At 38.1% G+C, this 20,169-nt stretch overlaps 1 protein-coding gene across 1 annotated transcript in view; it reads left to right on the top strand.

Moving 5' to 3' along the window:
- The window catches only part of Zw10 (Zeste-white 10 kinetochore protein), a 56,331-nt gene extending 42,247 nt beyond the window's left edge, over positions 1–14,084 (top strand). The window contains exons 8-10 of the mRNA XM_083131158.1: positions 3,728–3,865; positions 6,525–6,658; positions 13,733–14,084. Of these exons, the coding sequence (XP_082987284.1) occupies positions 3,728–3,865; positions 6,525–6,658; positions 13,733–13,948 (488 nt within the window). The 3' untranslated portion in view covers positions 13,949–14,084. The remainder of the gene's footprint in view (positions 1–3,727; positions 3,866–6,524; positions 6,659–13,732) is intronic.
- The last annotated feature ends 6,085 nt before the right edge of the window (positions 14,085–20,169 follow it).

The raw sequence follows: 20,169 nt of genomic DNA, 5'->3' as shown, positions 1-20,169 counted from the left end.
CGACGATGTTACCACTACACCATCGGGGAGGCACAAAAGTTGTAAAAGAGAGAATGCATTGGCGTCCCGTGAAATTATTTGCACCGTATTGAATCAATATTGATTTCAGCCTGCAAAAATTAGATCCAAAAATTTTCTTGCTCGCTTCGCTCACACTGTATCCTTGTTCTCCGTAATGCATTGTATGGTAAATTATCAGACAGAGAAATAGCACTTGTCTTCATTGATTTTGTTTTAAATGCACGAACAATTGTTTTGAGGAAAAGAGAGCGTGCACATTTCGGAGACAATTTATGACATTTTTGCTGTTGGTTTATTGTGAGATGAATGAATTGGTTGTGTAATGTATTCAAATAATATATGTTCTATAAAATATGTATTAAAGAAACTTTGAATACATACACAATTGTGTCCGCATCTCTCCATGTTGCATATATGTGAAACATATTTCGAATGTTTTAGCACCAACTTCTACCCCCTTTTGGCATAATTTATGATGGTAATAACGTCCTTGATACTACTACTACTAATAATAATAATTATAATAACAACAATCTTGGTCCCGGCAGGTTCAAATTCTGGCTTGGGCATAAATGCTTGTGACTGTCCATTCATCAATTTCATCATATCACTCATCCCCATCTTCGCAAATTAGCCAAAAGTGACACAAGAAGCGAAGTAAAATAAAAGAAATCACTAATAATAATAATAATGTTATAATAATAACATTATTATTAACACTATTATTATTAGTATTAGTATGTCTATCCTGGCACTTTCTCCCCGCCCACCCAGACAAAAATTCGTGGTTGCGCCTCTGATTGTAAATAGAAACAGCATCTTAAATAAATTAAATATTTTAATTATATTACGTATACCGTTTAATTGAATTATAATTTTTGGATGTTGGAATCACATGGACCCTTTATATTATTAAGATATTTGTGTGTGGATGTTGAGAGGCGGTAATACGTAAGGTTGAAATAGAGAAAACATCTTGAATTTTTGGACATTTCGCCTTGAAAACCGAGAATTATACTTGAATTTTATCATGGTCCTAGAGTAGCCACCCTGCACAACGACCTCGATCCTGGACTTCAATTCCACCAAGCATAGGCGTAGTTAGGTAGGGGTTATGGGGGGCTAAGCCCCCCATAACCAGCCATTAGCCCCCCCATAAATGTGACATGCATAAGAGGAAAGAGAACTATTAATATACAGATGAAAGCATGCCGATATGAAGCATGTCTGACAGTTATTGCGTGGTTAAACGTCTATCACCTCTCACCAGTGCACGAACTTTCTCCACATTGTCGTCATTCCTTGACGTTGAAGGGCATCCTGATCTTGGTTCATCCTCGACACTTTTACGTCCACCTTTGAAACGATTGTACCAGTCATACACCTGGGTTCTTGATAATGCTGCATAACCATACACTGCCCGTATCATCTGTAATGTTTTGGTAAATGATTCACCCAATTTGTAACAAAACTTTATGCTGGAACGTTGTTCCATCTTGGTACACGTAGTTTGTACGCCGCCTGCACACGATCTGCATCTGACGCTTGCATGGCTCGATACCGACTACCTTTAACAGGTTGAAACATTTGCTGACGGGAAGTTTAGATATAGCTCTTTGCAGTGTTCCCGGAATACGGCACCTTTTAATTTATTTATTTATTATTATTTTTTTTTGACAGTTCGGTTTCTTTATGGGCGGACCTTGTACAAGAAGTCCAGTCATGTTAACTGTAGTAGTTTCTCTGTTATATACATTCAACTAGTGTAAACACAATTTTGAGACACTGTATATATTTTTTAAATCAAAAAAATACATTTTTTTTGGAAAGAATCACAATATTTGGTAGAATTTGGAATTTGGGGATGGAAAAAAAGATACAGTTCGTGTTCCTAGTCCTAAAACGTACCAGCAAAGATTCAGCACTTATCCCCTTATTTGAAAAAAGCTAATCGGACCATTCACTTTGGTTATTGTGGTGACCATATCAACTTTCCGAACAAGATGAATTTTGTAAAATTTCATTTTTTTAAATTTTTTTTTTGCATTAACTCTTATTATTGGGAGATAAAATGCTAGAATTTCACTACCACTGAGAGTCCTGTCACTCTATCAAAGTTTTCATTTTTTTTTCTTGTTGCATTGTATCCTCCCATTCCTTGAGGATAGGTAATGTCAGTAGCGGACGTCCACCTATTTTATTATGTTATATCTTCATGGTCCCAGTAGACCAAATTTCCCTCCATTGTAGGTTTATTCACCTTAATCCCCTGAAAATATAGAAACGCACAGGTCCTTGTTTGTATTTGTTTCTTTCTCTGTTTAATCATTCACCTACATCATCACTATTAACTTAGAGAACTACAAAATTAACATGATATAAGGGTCAGTCAGTGGAGAACAGGCCACCTCGTATATCTCAACGTGTAAATGCCATGGCTCCATGAAACTCCTGCGACTGGAAGGGGGTTCCCTTGTCGCCCAGTAGATGGCAGTCTCATTGCAGGTTTGTGTGAGCTGTGTGAAATGCAGATGTACAGGGACTTGCCTGCCGGCATATCATGGAGAGGCCAGTAAGGAAGAGCAGGAAGCAGTCGTACGTTTCCTGGTGGCGGAAGGTGCTAGTACGTGAGACATTCACCTTCGAATGTTGTCAGTGTATGGGGAACACTGTTTAAGGAAGAATGTTGCTACATGTGGACCATCTGTCACTGTTGCAAATGAAGACCTCACACAACTTGTGAATGACATCATCCAACAGGATTGACGGTGTACAGTGGAGCATGTTGCACAGACCACAGGGGAAGTCACGGCACGGTGTTTAACATCATGAAACACCGCCTCCTGTATCAGAAGGTGTGCACACAGTATGTTCCCCACAATCTGACCACAGAACAAAAGCTGTTCCGCATGGGGATGGCACTAGAGATGCTCCTCTGATACAACCAGGAAGGCAGTGATTTTGTCTCAAATTGTCACAGAGAATGAATCAGTGTGCCATCTGTATGAACCGGAAACCGAGTGGCAAAGTCAGCAGTGGAAGCAGCCCCTCTCGCCACGACTAAATAAATAATCAAAAGCTATGCAGAGTTCCTGCGGTCATGTGCTTTTCACATTGTTCTTTGACCACAATGGACCCTTTTGTGAGAAAGGTGCAACCATTACTGGCATGTGGTTTACAGAAACTTTGATGTGCCTGTGTCAGCCCATCAAATCCAAGAGATCAGGTTTGCCTTTGTCCGGGGTGGTGATGTTGAATGATAATGCACATACACATATAGCCAATGTTGTCCGGAACCTGTTACACAGATTTAAGTGGGGAGTACTCCTGCACCCACCACATATCCCGGACATGTCCCCATGCAATTATGCCATCTTTGGTGAGCTGAAATGGGCACTGCATGCTCGCTGGTTCAACTCTGACACTGAGGTGAAGGATGCAGTAAGTGATTGGTTCTTGCAGAAACCACCCACCTTCTACAGAGCTGCCATTGACGTACTGCCAGGATGGTGGGACAAATGTCTCAACGCCTACGGGGATTACTTTTAAGATGAACACACAGTTTTATAGTTATACAGGGTGGCTTGTTTTCCACTTACTGACACTTATGTAACCACAATACAAATCAAGTACATAGGAATAAATCTACCATATATTCAGTAAAGAACTAAGTATGTGATGTATTCATTTCCATATTGTTTTTCAGGGCTACATAGTCTTGGGGAAAATCAGAAATTGCCTTCCTCTATTGAAAAAGCAGTTCGTCAATGTTTACGGCAGTTGGAATTGCTTCATACTGTGTGGCAAAATGTTCTACCATCAAATGTGTACTCCAAAGCATTAGGTAAGCTAGTACAATTAAATCTCATTTATATATTGAAAGTTGAAAGAGACTGTGATACATAACACTTTCTTCGCGAATGAAATTTAATTAAAATACATGTGCTTGCTTTCTATACATTAATAACAATATTTGGCTAACAGTCGTCAGTGTACGATGAGACTCTAAATAGAAATAGAGAAAACATCTGCTTGTACTCTTGAATTTTTGGAAAATTCGCCTTGAAAATTGGGAATTATACTTGAATTTTATCAAGGTCCTAGAGTAGTCAGTCACCCTGTAGAATCACATTTGAATCAGTATTGAATAATACTTTTGAATTTAGTCAGCTTTAGTTTTAGGTAACTAGGTTTGAATAACCTGGTGTGTATATATAAAGCAAAGGATTAGATTTAGGGAAAAGGCCAGAAGGGCGGAAAAGCAAAAATATGTAAGGTAGGAGACAGTAAACATTTACCACAAACAGAAATAGTAGTTGATATTTTGTCTCATCGCACGTTCACAGTAGAAGCACAGAATAATGAAGATGTCGGTACAGCAGTGTGTGCAAAAAGAAGTGATAGGAAACAGGTGTTGACGAGAAAGTACTTTTACCAGTGTTTACTGAATAGTGGGTGAAGGTCTTTAAAGGCCAAAAAGAGGAGGAGGGGGGTATTATTGGGTGGCTAGGTTGAGTCTGTTTGGTATAGTGGCATGCATGCCCAAAATGTAAGTCCTTTCCCATCACCTGCGGGAAGAGGTAATAAGTGGATAATAGCCACACACAAACTATTGTTAAAGGTGGTGGTGTGCAAGGTGGATTGATTTCAATCACTTTAAGGAAATAATTTACAGAATAATGTCCTTAACTTTCTCTAGAAGCTTCAATTCACCAAGGTTCATTCACTTGTTTACTCCAGCTGTCCACTCCTCTCAGGTATTTGAATTATGCACAGTCGAGTGTTAAGCAGACTTCCACTTCCTGATATATTGAGGCTGCAAATTTTACAACAGGTAAACAAGTAGTAAGCTGTTTACAATAATAGGAAGGTAAAAAGTCACGTATCAGCGTATAGGAAGTCTCCTCTGACTGGGGTTTAGAGAAGCGGACAGACTGGCAGGGGATTAGAGACCGGCAAGAGCTCTTTGGGGAGTAGAAAAGGACAGCAGTCTGCTTGACTTAGGTGAATTACCTACCAAGTCTGGAGAAAGGATAGTTACATTTTACTCTTTGATATTAGCTTCATCATTCTTCTAAGTCTAAACAGGTATTTATCCTAAATCTTACCACGTATGATTCGGGTTCGAAGGTTCTAAAATCCAACGAGTGACTATTTGCCATTTCTAGTTGTTTAAGGTATTTTATTTCAGTTGTGCCTTTTGCTGCCAAGCATTTAACGTGTCGTTATGACAAGTGCTCTCATCATTAATAAGGATGAATGACGATTAGCTACATCACCCATTGGGGTGGCAGGTTCGATCCCATCATTCAGTAGAATGATACGATATCAGAATTACTTTTGGTGAAAGTACACCAATCTCGTAATCATTTAATGGTGTTTATTAGGCTTTAAGAAGGAAAAAAATATATCTACTAATGAGATGAAGCTCATTCGAAAAGGAAATGTAATATGTAAACTGTAAAAACTCTTGATTTAAAATTCAATAATTTTTATATTCAAAACTGGTAAAAAAAGTTGTGTAGAATAACATACAAAATATTAATCATGTTAAACATAAATAATGTCATTATCATTCAATTGTAAATAAACATGACAGCTGATAATTCGCAAACTATCATTAAAAAGACTATAAAAGTATTTTAAGTTACATTTACCCAGAATGTTTTATTTTTACTGGAAGAAAAGTTACTGAAATTACTATAGTTTCATTAACACACTCATAGTAGGTTTGTATGTACAGTATCAGAAACAGAAAAATGTATATTTACAAATATCTTTTATATGTGGTGACATAAACCACACAAGCCATTTTAATCATTTTTCTTAAATAAAAAAATCAATTCACATAAAAAAATCCAATTTTTTAAATAAAAATTATGATTTTTATCCACTCTGGTGTTGTCGCTGTTGGTGTGGGGGGCGACAATGAGGTCTGAGGTTTGGGTTGAAGATTGGTGGTTATTGATTCTGGGGTTCAAAGGGACAGAAGTTTCTCCAAAGTAGAGGGTGGGGGAGGTGATGAATATGGGGCAGTTCTTGCACCTGGGTTCGTTGGTTTATATTTTCTTGTAGAAGCGGTTATTTCAAGCATAAGAAAACAGTTTCTTGTTGTGATGTTTCAGGAGAACACATGCTCCCTTCATCAGACATTTATTTTTATTTTGACTAAAGATACAGTTATAATAATGGTTAGGAATTTTTAAAGAAAAATAATCCATTATACAATGGATATTGTCAAAAATAATCCATTATATAATGGATATTGTCAATGTTACATTGTTGTAATATAGCAACCTAACTGAGAAAAGAAGCAGTCTGTTTTATTTTTATTTCAGATAAAAAATTTTGTTTGGGCCTCAGTGAACCACCTCTACTCAGAGTGAATTTAAATGTGGGGAGGACTTTAGGAAAACCCTGTACATATGTGAATCGGTGCATATGTATGTATGTATACACACATTAATTTATAGTGTATGTAATATGTATATATTATTTTTCAGGGACATTGATAAATTGCTTTCTTGAAGAATTGATAATTCGTGTTATAACAGTTGAAGATATACCAGCAGAGATAGCAATGGATTTGGTTACAGTTTTCAAGATTGTTCTCAACAGAGCTCCATTGGTTTTCTTTGTAAGTAAATTCTTTACTGCTAATTTATTGTATGTGGTTGTTATGGTTTGGAAGTTTTTGTCCTAAAAATTGTAAAATGACCCACAAATAATTTTTGCTCTTAAAATGAAAGCTTGATTTTTCATAAATTACATTAGTAGTTGAATAATTCAATAAACCACATTGTTTGGTGGTTCGAAATCCTGAAGCAAAGGGGAAAAGCAATTAAGTGCTAATGTAGTTTTCTGTCTTTACTTCAAAGTTGTATAAGTTTTTTCTGTGTGTCATTCACCTTTCAGAATGGGCTTTGCATGATACAATAGTCGGTCAGCATCTGAAAACACAGTTGTGTTTTCCCTACTTCAGATTATATTTTTTTTACTAATTTTACTTTAAAACCACAGATGAAAGTGATAATAGTGACCAGCAAGGGAACCTCAAAGTAATTTAATTCCTGGAGCAAAAATAAATGTACTACAATTAATTATTTACTCCATTGACAAACATTTGAGTTAAGAATAATATTGTACTTTTGTATTGACCATATTAGCCGGCCCCCGTGGCAGAATGGTTATTACATTGTGCTACGATGCCAGGGGTCCGAGGTTCGAATTCTGGCCTGGGCATGGATGTTTGTTGTGAGTGTCCATTCACCAATTTCATCATGTCATCACTCATCCCCATCTTCGCAAAGGTGGCACAAAAAGTGAAGTAAAATAAAGCAAATCAATCAATCAATCAACATGACAAATTAGATTGATAACATATTTTTTTCTATTGCACAATGAAGTGCAATTTACAAACTATCAGTGTTGCTAGTTCCGAAATGCCTAAGTCCCAGTGATCTCATATGAGGTCACTGTTTTGTTAGCAAGGAAATAGGTATGATGTTATTTATTTACCTTGACCAAAATTACATTATGCTGACTTGAAACTACTGATGATAAAATAAAAGTACACTTGACCTCAGTATTCTACATTAAAAATTAATAACAATAATTTTCGGTAACCATTCAGAGGAAGTTAAAAGAATGTAATTTTCAACTACTAAAAATCATTGTTTTAGTGCAGACCACTAAATTCAATTTACATTATACGTAAATCATGGACCTTGAAAATGGACATGAAAGAATGTTTATTAATAATTATTACAAAATGTTTAGTAGAATCATGGTTTTGTGAGATGATCTCATGAGATCACTGGGGCCTTATGGGTTAATGACGAACTTACTAAAAAGACTATGTTAGGAAATTAAGTTATGCCAGCAGTGGCGTGGCGTGGATTTTTAATAGTGTTACCGGTTATCAGTAGGACATTTAAGGGAGACTTGGGCGCCTCCCCACCTCATGCCCTCCCCCCATGTCTTCCAAGTAGTTCATATTATATTAATCTGGTACGTATGCAATTCAATACTAGATTTTGGTAAAGTTATTAATCAGAAAAAAAATGTTGACATAAGGACTAAAGTGAAATCGTAAACATTGGTTGTTGATACAATAATACGTAATTTGATACTTACAGAAACATTGAAGGCTACTTATAGAGCAGATCAATCCGAGTTTGAAAATAGTTATATGATGCTGGGATCCCGGGTTCGAAACCTAGCTTGGGCTTGTGATGTCTATTCATCAATTTAATCATATCATCACTCATCCCCATCTTCGCAAATTAGCCAAAAGTGGCACAAGCGAAGCAAAATCAATCAAATCATATAAAAAAACTTCTATGATGCTGTCATAAAGAGAAGTTTTTCATTTGATTTGAATTTGAATTTTTGGTCCATGTTATCCACATCTGAATTCGACACGTTTTTTTTTCACCCGAAAGTAGAGTACATGGCCAACAAAAGAGTTTAGAAAACTGCACACATCCACATAACCACGGATAGTCGTTATACCACGAAACATTGAAATGTCGGTCATATCCAGCAGACGACTTGGTTTTTAAATCGTTCAAAATAGGCTTTGGCCCCCCTTTCGCCACAATTTCGATGTTTTCTGCAAAATAACGAACCGAAAGATTGCTTCAAAATATCTTCTATCGCACGATTACACACACTGTCCAGATAGGATGAACCCGCCACCTCGGAACTCGGAGCAAGCTTCATAAATTAATTGACAATGCCCGAAAACAACATAAAGACGAAAGACACCAGTCACAAAACTCCCACTGCACAGTCCCTCCCACAAACCGTTGTTTACTTTTGTAACACGTGAAGCACCCTCCTTGACCCCTCCCCTCTCAGCATCGGCCCTTCCCCAATATTTCCTTCGGAACCTGCAAGAAGTCCAGTTCTACGAATGTTGCCATCTTAGTTCTTTTGAAACCAGATTTGCCCAAATCGCGAAACATTTTCGTTTCAAATAAGACGTATGTAGAGTAGATGTAGTCTTCATCTGTTTCCTAACTACTCCCACTCCCATGTTTTGCTAAATCCACTGAAATCTCATTTCTGACACCACTACTATTTCGTATATTTTACATCCTTTGCTACCTATAAGGCTTTCGCTTTATAGGATAATCGTGACGATGACGATGCGTGGTGAATTATTGAAATAAAATTATTATTTCTTTGTGTATGTAATTATTAATTTTTATAGTTATTTAAGTAAAATAATAACAACGAACATTGAAATAACCATTTCTTGCTGAGGATTCGAACCTGCGACACCTGACACTTCAGAGCGTGCTAAGATAACAATCTGGAAATTATGCTTGTAAGTATTGTTTTCACCCAAAAACAGTTCTACCACCTCAAAAACATTGCTTCAATCCGAAATTATTACATTCCTGCGACAACGTGTCAATGTCAATCTGTATTATCAACAATTATCACAAATTCCTGTAACCGAAATAATATTATATGTGTGAAATATAGAATTTTAGGTTGACATTTTTAGAAGGACAGCGGACCCCTTGACCATACCCATCCTTCTCCTCTCCTTCTCGCCCATGATGTCGAAGAAGGACAAAGAGGACTTTCATAATCGCTGATATTTAGTGTAAATACAAAATATCACTTGTTAGTTTGTTTTTGCCCCAGTGTGATTTGATTTTTTAAAATTTTGATTTGGCGATTTAAGTCCACTTCATGAACAGTAATGCTAATCTGGACAGTTTAAAGTTGGATCCGAACCACTTGTGCCTCCACCGGGTATCGAACCCAGAATCCCTTGATTATAAGGCGGCGACGCTACTAACACTGCGCCATCGTTCCCCAGTGTTACTGGACACCTTCAGAGTAAGATAGACCCGATTAGGCGACTTAGCTATTTTCTGTCAATTGAATATGGCAACACTGGTATGTTTCCTGTAAGGATCACTGGCAACTGCGCCGGCTAAACAGCCCGCCTCCTCCTCCCGCCATAACAGTCTTTACCGCTACGCCAAGTCTTCCTTTGGTGGGCTCAGGGCCCTTCCCTCATGTTGCCTGTGGAGCGTACCGGATCAGTCCTCCTCTTCGCTTTTGCCGGTGTCAGAAAAAATGTCAGTCTGCAATGTTTACTTTACGACAATATTACCAGTTTATGTACGTAATAATATTTTAAGACAGGTTCTTCAATTCTTTATATTTTAGTGTTACCTGCGGTAACAGCGGCTACATGCACGCCACGCCTCTGTATGCCAGCAAATGCATTTAAACAGTGGAAGAGAAAATTGAACCTAAAAATGAAGAAAAATGCTTCATGAAATACTGAAAAATGATCTAAAAGCATTAAAAGGCCGAAAAATGCAAAATAGAATCTAACAAGGTTGCTACACATCTGGAAAACCAGGAAAACAGGGAAATGTCAGGGAATTTGGCTTGTCAGGGAATTTTGCAGATTGTGTGGAATTTACGAGCATTTTGGAGTCTGCAAGAGAAAAAGTTGCAAAATGAACTGGCAGTTCACTTTCACTTCTGGATTCGGTTCTTGTGATTCCACTCCGAAAAAAAAATTCAGTCATAGGTGTAGAAACTTGTGTCTTTCGTTCTTATGATTTTCAGTCTTGTACAAAATTATAGTTCCTTCGAATTTCTGTAATGAATTTTCATTTTTACAATTCTAGATATTAGAAAGAATATCAAAGCAAAACTTGCAGTCCAGATATCTGATTGATAACTAAAGTACATTGACAATATGATCATAATTATTGGAAAGGTTATAGTCTATTATTTTATAGATCTTAGTTTTGTTGGCATTTCCTATAGAATTCCTATAAGCTACAAAAATTTCTCCAGATGCTGTGTACTTATAAATGTAAGCAAAAAAGCAGCATTTTCTACGACATTATAAATCTGCCAGAGAATGAAAAATTGTCTGTGGTTTATGAACTTTTTCTGTTGTTTTTATATTGTGGAGATCTGTTATGGTGAAATAATGTACCTCTGTTACCTTAACGTAAAGGCTAGATGCATGTGATTGTAGCACCCAATACATTTGATGCTGATTGTAATTTTATATTTTACTCTTCGAATTTTCATGTGTGTAGAATGAAATTTGTTAATAGAAAGTTGTGAAAGTGAATATTCATAATAATTAACAGATTATATATTTAATTGAATAACATTGGTACCTGGGGGGAAACCCTGGGGGAAAAGGCGGTCAGGGGCATGATGCTGATCACATCATCCCCACTCACGACCGGATCAAGAAAGTGTGGGGCATTACCCCCACACCCCCTATACGACTTCATGGCATGGTGCTATGCACAGGGGAGCACTTTACCTTTTTTTATTATTTAATTGAAAAACACAAGGTTCAAAAGCAAAAATCATCATGATAAACATGTCTGGAGAAATTTCATTTTTGGACTGGAAAACCTGAAAATGTCAGGGAATTTCACAATCAAAAAATCGTAGCAATCCTGATCAATGTTTTCTTGTTTTAACTTAAGGGGAACTGACTGATATCAGATTTAGCATGGTTTTAAAGGCTCAGAAAGAAAGATGATTTTTCATCAACTTCCTAGCCCTAGTAATTAATGAACTCTAGTTCCAGCATGTAAACTTAAACAAACCGGCCTGTGTGGTATAGTGTTCAGTGTGTTTAACTGCATAGCCTGCTTTCCAGGTCCAGAACCCTGGTTTGCATCTCATAAATTACATCATTCATCCTCATTGTTGTGATTATCCCAGTGTTGGTCGACATGTTAACATTATGCTTACATTGAAATTTATCTGCTTATATATTTGTTGTAAAATACGAAATCTCTAGTTGTTTTTTTTTTTTTTTTTTTTTTTTTTTTTACAGGGTGGGAAAATATAATAGGGTGGAGCGTTCCCATTCATTATTAGGAGCTGTGCCGTGATCTTGTGAACATATTGTCACATGTTAGCTTGATGCTTTCCTTCTGCCCATTTTCTTTTATCCTCTTCTAGTCAATTTCTTCCTTTATGTGTCGGTTCTTCTACTCGCATCCTTTCAGTCTGAATATCTATTTCTTCCACTTTCTTTCTCTTTTTTCCTTTCTGTGTTTCTTTCATCATCTATTCCTCTATCTTTCTCTCCCTTCCCCCTCTCTCTCTTTCCTGACATGTGCTCGCGTGTTGACCAACCATTGGACCATTTTTTTTTAAAAATTTGTTTATCTTTTGTTTTTGTGAATTGTATTGGTCTTCTTGTGTTTAAGTGACTTTTTCCCTTGATGGAGAATACTCATATATTGCAATATTAATGGACGATACAGGCTATGAAAATGTTGGGTGTCAAGCAGCGCAATATTCTTTATTCCGAAGATAGTGATGTGTAGTGCCCTTTCATAAATGATCATGCCAGCAACAGTGAAGTATGAGCTATCGAAGATGACAATCAAACTCAGAGAAATGTTCATGGGTCACAGAACACTTAATGTGATGAAACAACAATGTAGAATATTCACAATATGAACAAAAAATGATATTGAGATCCAAAAAAAGATAAAGTTTTAAAATATGGAGGCTCTGGTGCCGTGCTAACATGTCGACCATCGGCATTGTTCCGACAACAGTCGACATTTGTATCCTTTTAGCCATTTTAACATTTTTACCTTTTTAATGTGACTTCATTATATAACTCTGGAGAAGGATCGGGCAGTGGACCCAAAACATCAACTCTAGAAATAATTTTATAAGCCACACATAAGTTTAAAGAAATGTACCCACCTCATAAAGCTGCCATTACTTCTCAACATAATCACTCTCTAGACATACACATTTTTCACAATGTTGACATCACGATAGCATGGCCTCTGCAAATGCTTCTTCAGGAGTCTGTTTTGTATACTGAAATATCTCTGAGTCTGTTTTGTATACTGAAATATCTCTGATGCCAGAGTGGAATGGAGACTGTCCTTGAGCATTGGAAAGAGCCAAATATAGCTGGGTGTGATGTCAAGTGAGTATGGATGGAGCATGTGAATCACCTCAAATTTGTTTGCCCTCAAAAGCAAGTGAGCAATGGCCGCTGAATGAAGAGGTGCGTTGTCCTGATGAAAGATCACAGCTGCAGCCTTTTTGGGCCGTTTTTCTTGCAATGCTGGAAGCAATTTCGTCCTCAAGAAAGCTTCATAGCTTGTATCCATCATTGTGGTACCCTTACATTAACAATACATGAGTACTATAATGCCTTTTAGCATTATAATGATGTCCCAAAACATCATTTTCTCAGCGTGGATCATGGTTCGTGGACGAGGCTTCTTTGGTTTGTTTTCACACGACGTTCGACATTCCTTGAATTGTCGCACCTACGAGTGCACATTTTTCACATCCATGACACCACCACAGCATGTCTCAGTCAATTTAAGATGAGTATCTATGGGTGTTTCTCCATGCATGTGAAGAAAATGGATAATAACACACTGGCCTTTCAATGTAAACACTGCCATTTCCAGTATCAAAAACACGACACTCGCCAGCAGTAACTTCCAATGAACCAGACCATGCTGCCATCTGGCCTCATCAACCTTCAAGAAGAACGCTTCTTCTCAAACAACTTTCACATTTATAACTGCTTTTATTTATGAAAAAAAAGGAGACCTTAGAACTTGGAATGCACCTTGTAGTGGATAAATTTGTGTATGTTTATCATGTATAATATTTTACAGATAATTTGCTAATTATCGTATTGTTTTAGGAACCACTTGAAGTTCATCACCATGTAACTCAGTGGCAGAAGTTTCAAGAGCTTGTATTGGTCTTGGGAGCAAACTTACGTAACATTGAAGATCGGTGGGCTGATGGCAAAGGCCCATTAGCAAGTGAATTTTCAGTGGATGAAATTAAACAGCTTATCAGAGCTCTTTTCCAAAACACAGAACGAAGATCAGTTGTATTAGCAAAAATAAAATGAAACAGTTGTGCATATGTAATCTTCTGAAAAGTGTTTTATTGTAATGTGAATGAAAAAACGTTTTCTTTCCTTCAAGAAATTTTATTGTATTTGATAAAGCTGAGACTAAAAATATAGAGATTTATTACCATTTGAATTCATTACTATTTTATTTCCACCAGAAAGTAATAATATTTGTACATGTACTTTAGTGTACTTTGGTATAATTAAAACTAATCAGAAACCCTTTGATGATGATTAGGGTGCGGATGTATAGGCACTAAAAACCTCTCAAATAGGCAGGCAAATAGACACCAAAGATGATTGAAAAAAGGCATTATAAATTAAGAGAAAGTACTACAATATAAACACTACATTAAAAAAAATACATAATAATAAATATTAAACTTGAAGTTATTTCAATTTTCTTATTGCAATTCACAGTTTCACTGTATTACCATTACATTTTATACATGAAAGTAAGTACGCCAATGCTTCACAAACTATTAATACTATGTTGATTGAAATTCACATTTGTGGTGAATCGTCAGTAACTCTCACAAGAAGAACTTGTGCTAACATGTGTTGTGTGCATAATTGTTAACAAGTGATAAAAAACAATTTGCACTATTAAAAGAAAATATACATATTGAAGGATGTTCCAATCAAAATTTCTCTGATGAAATGAAATTGTGTTACCATTGTACTAATTGCGCACAAATATTTCACAATCAATTGACAATAGTTTGAATCAAATTCTCATTTGTAGGAAAGCTAGGTTAATTTAAAGCATAATTAATTAAAGTTAATTACTTTTGCATTGTAATCAAGTGGTCCCGGGGTCAATACCCACTGGAGGCACATGGCACAGTGGTTCGGATCTCGCATTAAACTGTAGGTCTAGTCCCGATTAGTCTTCTGTGTATAAGGTGTATTTAAACAACAAATCAAACCGTTTAAAACACTTGCATATCTGTTCATAATATCGTTTGACTTAGTGTCGGTGCTCAAAGTGAAGTTGGATTGCAGGAGGGTGTCATCGCTGCAGCTCTCTTATTGTCACCATGTTAAACCATAGGAGCATCCTCTCAGCTAAAGTCCGCGCGTTCATTATATCCCCATCGGCAACCCTTTCATGAAACTTAACACTGGCAACAATAGCCAAACCGCTCCTGATAAGCACGTGCACTCAGACGTTGTTGTCACATTTTCTTTACATTTCTTGTAGTTGCAAGGTGGGGCAGGTGGGTGCGTGAGCCTCTCAATATTTTTGCGCCATAACCACGTGCGGGGTTGATTTTCTTAACTAGTTGTGTTGTGTTATTTCTTTGTTGTGTTATGGTGCTGTGTTGTTGCTTTGTTATAGTGTTGTGTGGTTTTGTTAGCATGTGGAGACCGTGGGTTGCAAACCAGGTTCCTTTAGCAAACTTTGCGCAGGAGAATTTAACTGACAAAAGTGACCCCCAGCCAAGTACTAGCAACGGCAGTTCCAGAGTGCTAAGGAAAAGAGAGAAAATTCTGAACAAACAAGCTCAAGAATTTGTATGCAGTGTGCACGATGCACGAATATGTCTCCAGGAATAATTCAGGAAGAGGACCAATATCGGAGACAGCAAATATTTTGAAATTAGACAGGAAAACAGTGCGAAAGATCACAGAAAGAGGCCCAGTTACACCAAAGAAGCCTGGTAATAATAAAAAAAATAATTCATAAGGTAGACGAGTTTGTTTGCGATTTTGATAGGAGAGAGATTTACATTTTTTTTCTAAAGGACGTACACCAAGTGTCTGTGAATTATTAACACAACTGAAACTAAATATCAGACTTCCCTTACAAACAAACGACGCTTTGAGAGCTTCTGAAGAAACTTGGTTTTTCTTTTCGTCAGCTGAAGAAAAGAAATGCAATAATGGAGTCGACAAGAATTGTTGCTTGGCGGTATCGTTACCTTCACAAATTCAACAAGTTGAGATCAGAAGGCTGCCAGATTATTTATTTAGATGAAACTTGGTTCGACACTCACGACGTCGTGAAAAGAGGGTGGGGCGATGGTACTTGCAACTGTGTTTTGAAGTTGCCGTCAGCGCGAGGAAAACACATCATGGTGCTCCATGCTGGGAGCAGTGAGGAGTGGTTCCCAAATTGTTTGTATCTTTGAGCTAAGAACATTGGAGATTGTAAAGCTGATAGTCACGACGAAATGACCGGACAGGTGTTTGAAAATTGGTTTACCAAATCTGCTGCAAAATTTGCCAAGTGATAAGAAGTGTATCATAATTTGCGATAATGCAAGTTATCATTCACGGCTGCTAGTGAAAATCCCAACTATGAAGACAAAACTGCAGGATATTATTTCCTTCATGGAGAGGCATGACATTCCAGTACCGAAACCTGTCCCTATAAAAGCCCTTTTATTAGAAATAATTAAATCGGCAAACATTACTAAAAAGTACGTAGTGGATGAGCTTGCAGCCTCACGTAGACATGAAGTGTTGCGACTCCCTCCCTACCATTGCATGTTTAATCCCATAGAACTGGTGTGGGCCAAGTTAAAATCATATGTGAGGAAAAACAATGTATCTCCTACTCTAAGTGCCACAACACACCATCGAAATTGAGAGAAAGTATATTAACCACGGCACGAATAGTAATCAGGAGACATTCGTGATTCACGTGGGAGGCAGCGATGACGATGAGTGAAGCTAAGTTAACTATATATGTATATTCTGAATAATATATTTTTCGAGTAGAGAAGTTAGGGGTATTCAGTGTAAATATGAGGATTTATAATGTGCCTCTTTCCTATCTTTATTAATATTTTCAAAGATGGCGGATGGGATCGGCTGTATCTAGTATTGTACGGAACTTCACCTCCACATTTCTCTGGTACAACGTGACTTTTCAATCAGTGCTATGTGTTAAAATATAACCAGAGTCCCTCAGACTCATGTGAGCTACAAACTCTGTCTAACTGAAAGCCGAGGGCCATAAAGCTTTTTTACCAGTTACAAGATATTGGATTGCCCAAACAACACAGTCCTCAAACGGTGACCACGATCCTCCGACTCAGTGTTGCTACCTACGGACAAGCATGGCCTCAAAAAAAAAAAAAAAAAAAAAAAAAAAAAACCAGCAGCAGCAGCCTGGACAAGAGATGCAGTCTTCTGGAGGCAACTCTCAGCAAATTGGACTCCAAAGTGTCGGAGGCTTTGAAGTCCCTGCCACAGTGTCAGCCCTCGGTAACAACGGCTGCCGCAGAGACAATTTCAAACAGCACCATCTTCGAATGCCTCCAAAAAGAAATCAAGGATCTTAAGAACCAGATAATGGAGCTGCGATCAGATATGGATACGTTTCACAGCAGAATGCTATCATAGGAGGAAGCTATAGACGCCGCTGAGCAGTATAGCAGGAGAAACTACCTTCTCCTCCATGGAATCTCGGAAACGCCAGACAAGGACACGATGAGGGTTGTCACGGACACCTTTTCATCGAAACTCGGCATCACTCTTAACGCCTCCGATGTGGATCGCCTGCACAGGTCGGACCACAAATGGACTCGGACGTCGGCCGAAGTTGTGCAGCAGGGACACCGCCCCATCATCGTTAAGTTCCTAAGGTACCAAACTTGGGAACACGTGTATAAAAACAAAAAGAAACTAAAAGGAAGCGGCCAATTGATAACGGAGTCCCTGACGGCGACGAGACAACATCTTCTCCGCCGCACCAAGGAGATGTTTGGAGTGAGGAACTGCTGGACCGCCGATGGCCGGATCATCATCCAGGGCAGCAACGGCATTAAAACTATCAACACGGCTCGCGAGTTTGAAACTCTTCTGGAACGCTAAGGTGAAGAAGAAGCCAAGTTGCAATGATGAACTGCATAATCGCCACCAAGCCAGTTACTTATCTATGTTTGCGTGTTTTTGCTTACTTTTATATGTTAGTTTGTGTCTTCGTATCTAAGTGTATGTGTTTATGTATGTGTATGTGTTTTCGTAGAAGTTCATGTGTTTATGTTGAGTCTGTGTGTCCCCCTCCAAAAATATATAGCATATACATATATATTAAATCTGTGCTAATGTTAATCAACAACGTGTGTGTGTTCTCCAGTGGACGTCTACTTCTATCCATGTCGCAAGAGAATCCTGGTTTCAGTACTGGTAAGTCCAACAATATATACATATATATCTCCTTTCTTTTCTCTCTATCTCCCTCCCTCCCAGGCCAGACGCGCCGTGTTTGGGTAACAAATTAGAAGATATGGCAACACTAAGTCCAACCACAGTCTATTTTCGGCAGCTATGCCAAATGGAAGTCGAGTCCAGAGCTCAACCCCCTGTCTCCCCTCCCTCACTTTCTCCTTGCCCTTCTCACCCTGCTGTAACGGTACTGAAGGAGGAGCTAGTCAAACACCCAAGGGCATTCCATGCAGCGCACGTCAACTCGCAGAGTCTTTTATCCCTCTACGACGAATTCCGAACGATATTTGCGCCTCTGTCCTTCGATGCCATTCTTGTATCTGAGAGTTGGCTTGTTCCAGCGATCCCAGATCATCTGGTCGAAATGCAGGGATACAGGCTTTATCGTTGCGACAGGATAAACAAAAGGGAAGGGGGCTGTGCAATATATTTAAAAGAAAACATTCCCTTAAAAATCCTCTCTTGTTCTCAAGGAGAATACTCGGGTAGTTCGGAATATTTGATACTTGAGCTAAATATAAACAACCAGAAAATCCTCCTCAGCGGAGTGTATCGACCCCCAAAAACAGTTTTTGAAAATTTTGAAAAGGAAATATCCAAATCTTTACCATTATACGAACATTGCGTTATATTAGGCAACCTAAACTTCGACCTCCTGAGCTCCAAACCGGAAGTATGGAATTACAAAGACACCATATCGTGTCTCAACCTGTCAGCCTGCCCGTTAAAAGCTACACATCGTTCTCAACAAAGCGAAACTCTTATTGACCACATATTAACAACTAACCCAGAAAAAATTCTAAATTTCGGACAATTCCCAGTCCCAGGCATATCGAAGCACGATCTTATTTTTATGTCCTATTCTCTTAAAACATATAAATACAAACCAAAAGTAATCTCCCTCAGAGATTTTAAACGATTTGACATTCAAGCCCTGAATATCGAAGCAGAAAATATGCCATGGCACCTTGTCTCTTCTTTTCAAACGGTGGATGAGAAAGTGAACTTCCTAAACTACCTCATCCTACAGATTTACAACAAGCACACGCTCGTGAAAAGAAAGAGAGGTGCGAGATCCCAGAGACTCCCAGCCCGTGGATTACCCCCGAGATCCTGCAGCTGATGTCCCGCAGGGATGCAGCATACAGGCAATATAAGTCTGCACTCAAATCAAATTTGCAGTCAGTGCGTGATTATTTCGAAGAATACCACATTCTTCGGAATCGGTGCACGCAGGAAATACGAAAGAGAAAGTTTTCCTTTGCCGGACAATTCTTAAACTATAGATCGCAACCGAAATCGCTGTGGAACAAACTTAAAATGTTCGGCGTTGGGAAAAAACGTGATAGAAATGAAATAATTGGCATTTCCACTGAAGAACTAAATGGTCATTTTCAGAACTCATCAGACATAAATCCTAAAATTAAGAAACGTACGATCGACTCCATAAGTGTTCACAAAAGCAAAAACAGTTTTGATTTCTCTTTTATAACTCATGCTAAGGTCCAAACTGCAATTAATAAAATCAAATCCAATGCAACCGGAGCAGATGAAATTTCTATAAACGTGTTAAAAGGTATCGCTTCCCACATTTCATTTGCAATTGCAGACGTTTTCAACACATCCCTGTATACTGGTACATTCCCAAATATTTGGAAACTCGCTAACACGCCCCCTGGCTAAAATCACCAACCCAGTGAGCGCTCAAGATTTTCGACCGATCAGTATTCTCCCAACTTTGTCAAAAGTATTTGAACACATCGTGCACGAGCAAATTTTTAATTATGTACAATCGAAAAATATGTTAAACCCCTTCCAGTCCGGTTTTCGCCCACAACACAGCACCAGCACATTACTCATTAAAGTGGTGGATGACGTAAGGTCAGCGATGGATAAGAGATATCTGACAATGCTGGTTCTCTTCGATTACAGCAAAGCCTTCCAAACCGTTGACCACGATATCCTGCTGGCAAAATTGTCATCTTATTTCAACTTCTCCCAACCTGCTGTTGACTGGACTCGATCATTCTTAGCAGCCA

Source organism: Lepisma saccharinum, chromosome 1, assembly GCF_977018435.1.
Source record: "Lepisma saccharinum chromosome 1, izLepSacc3.1, whole genome shotgun sequence".
In the NCBI taxonomy this organism is placed as follows: domain Eukaryota; kingdom Metazoa; phylum Arthropoda; class Insecta; order Zygentoma; family Lepismatidae; genus Lepisma; species Lepisma saccharinum.
Note: the sequence above shows the minus strand (reverse complement) of the source record. Positions and strands in the feature narration are given on the sequence as shown.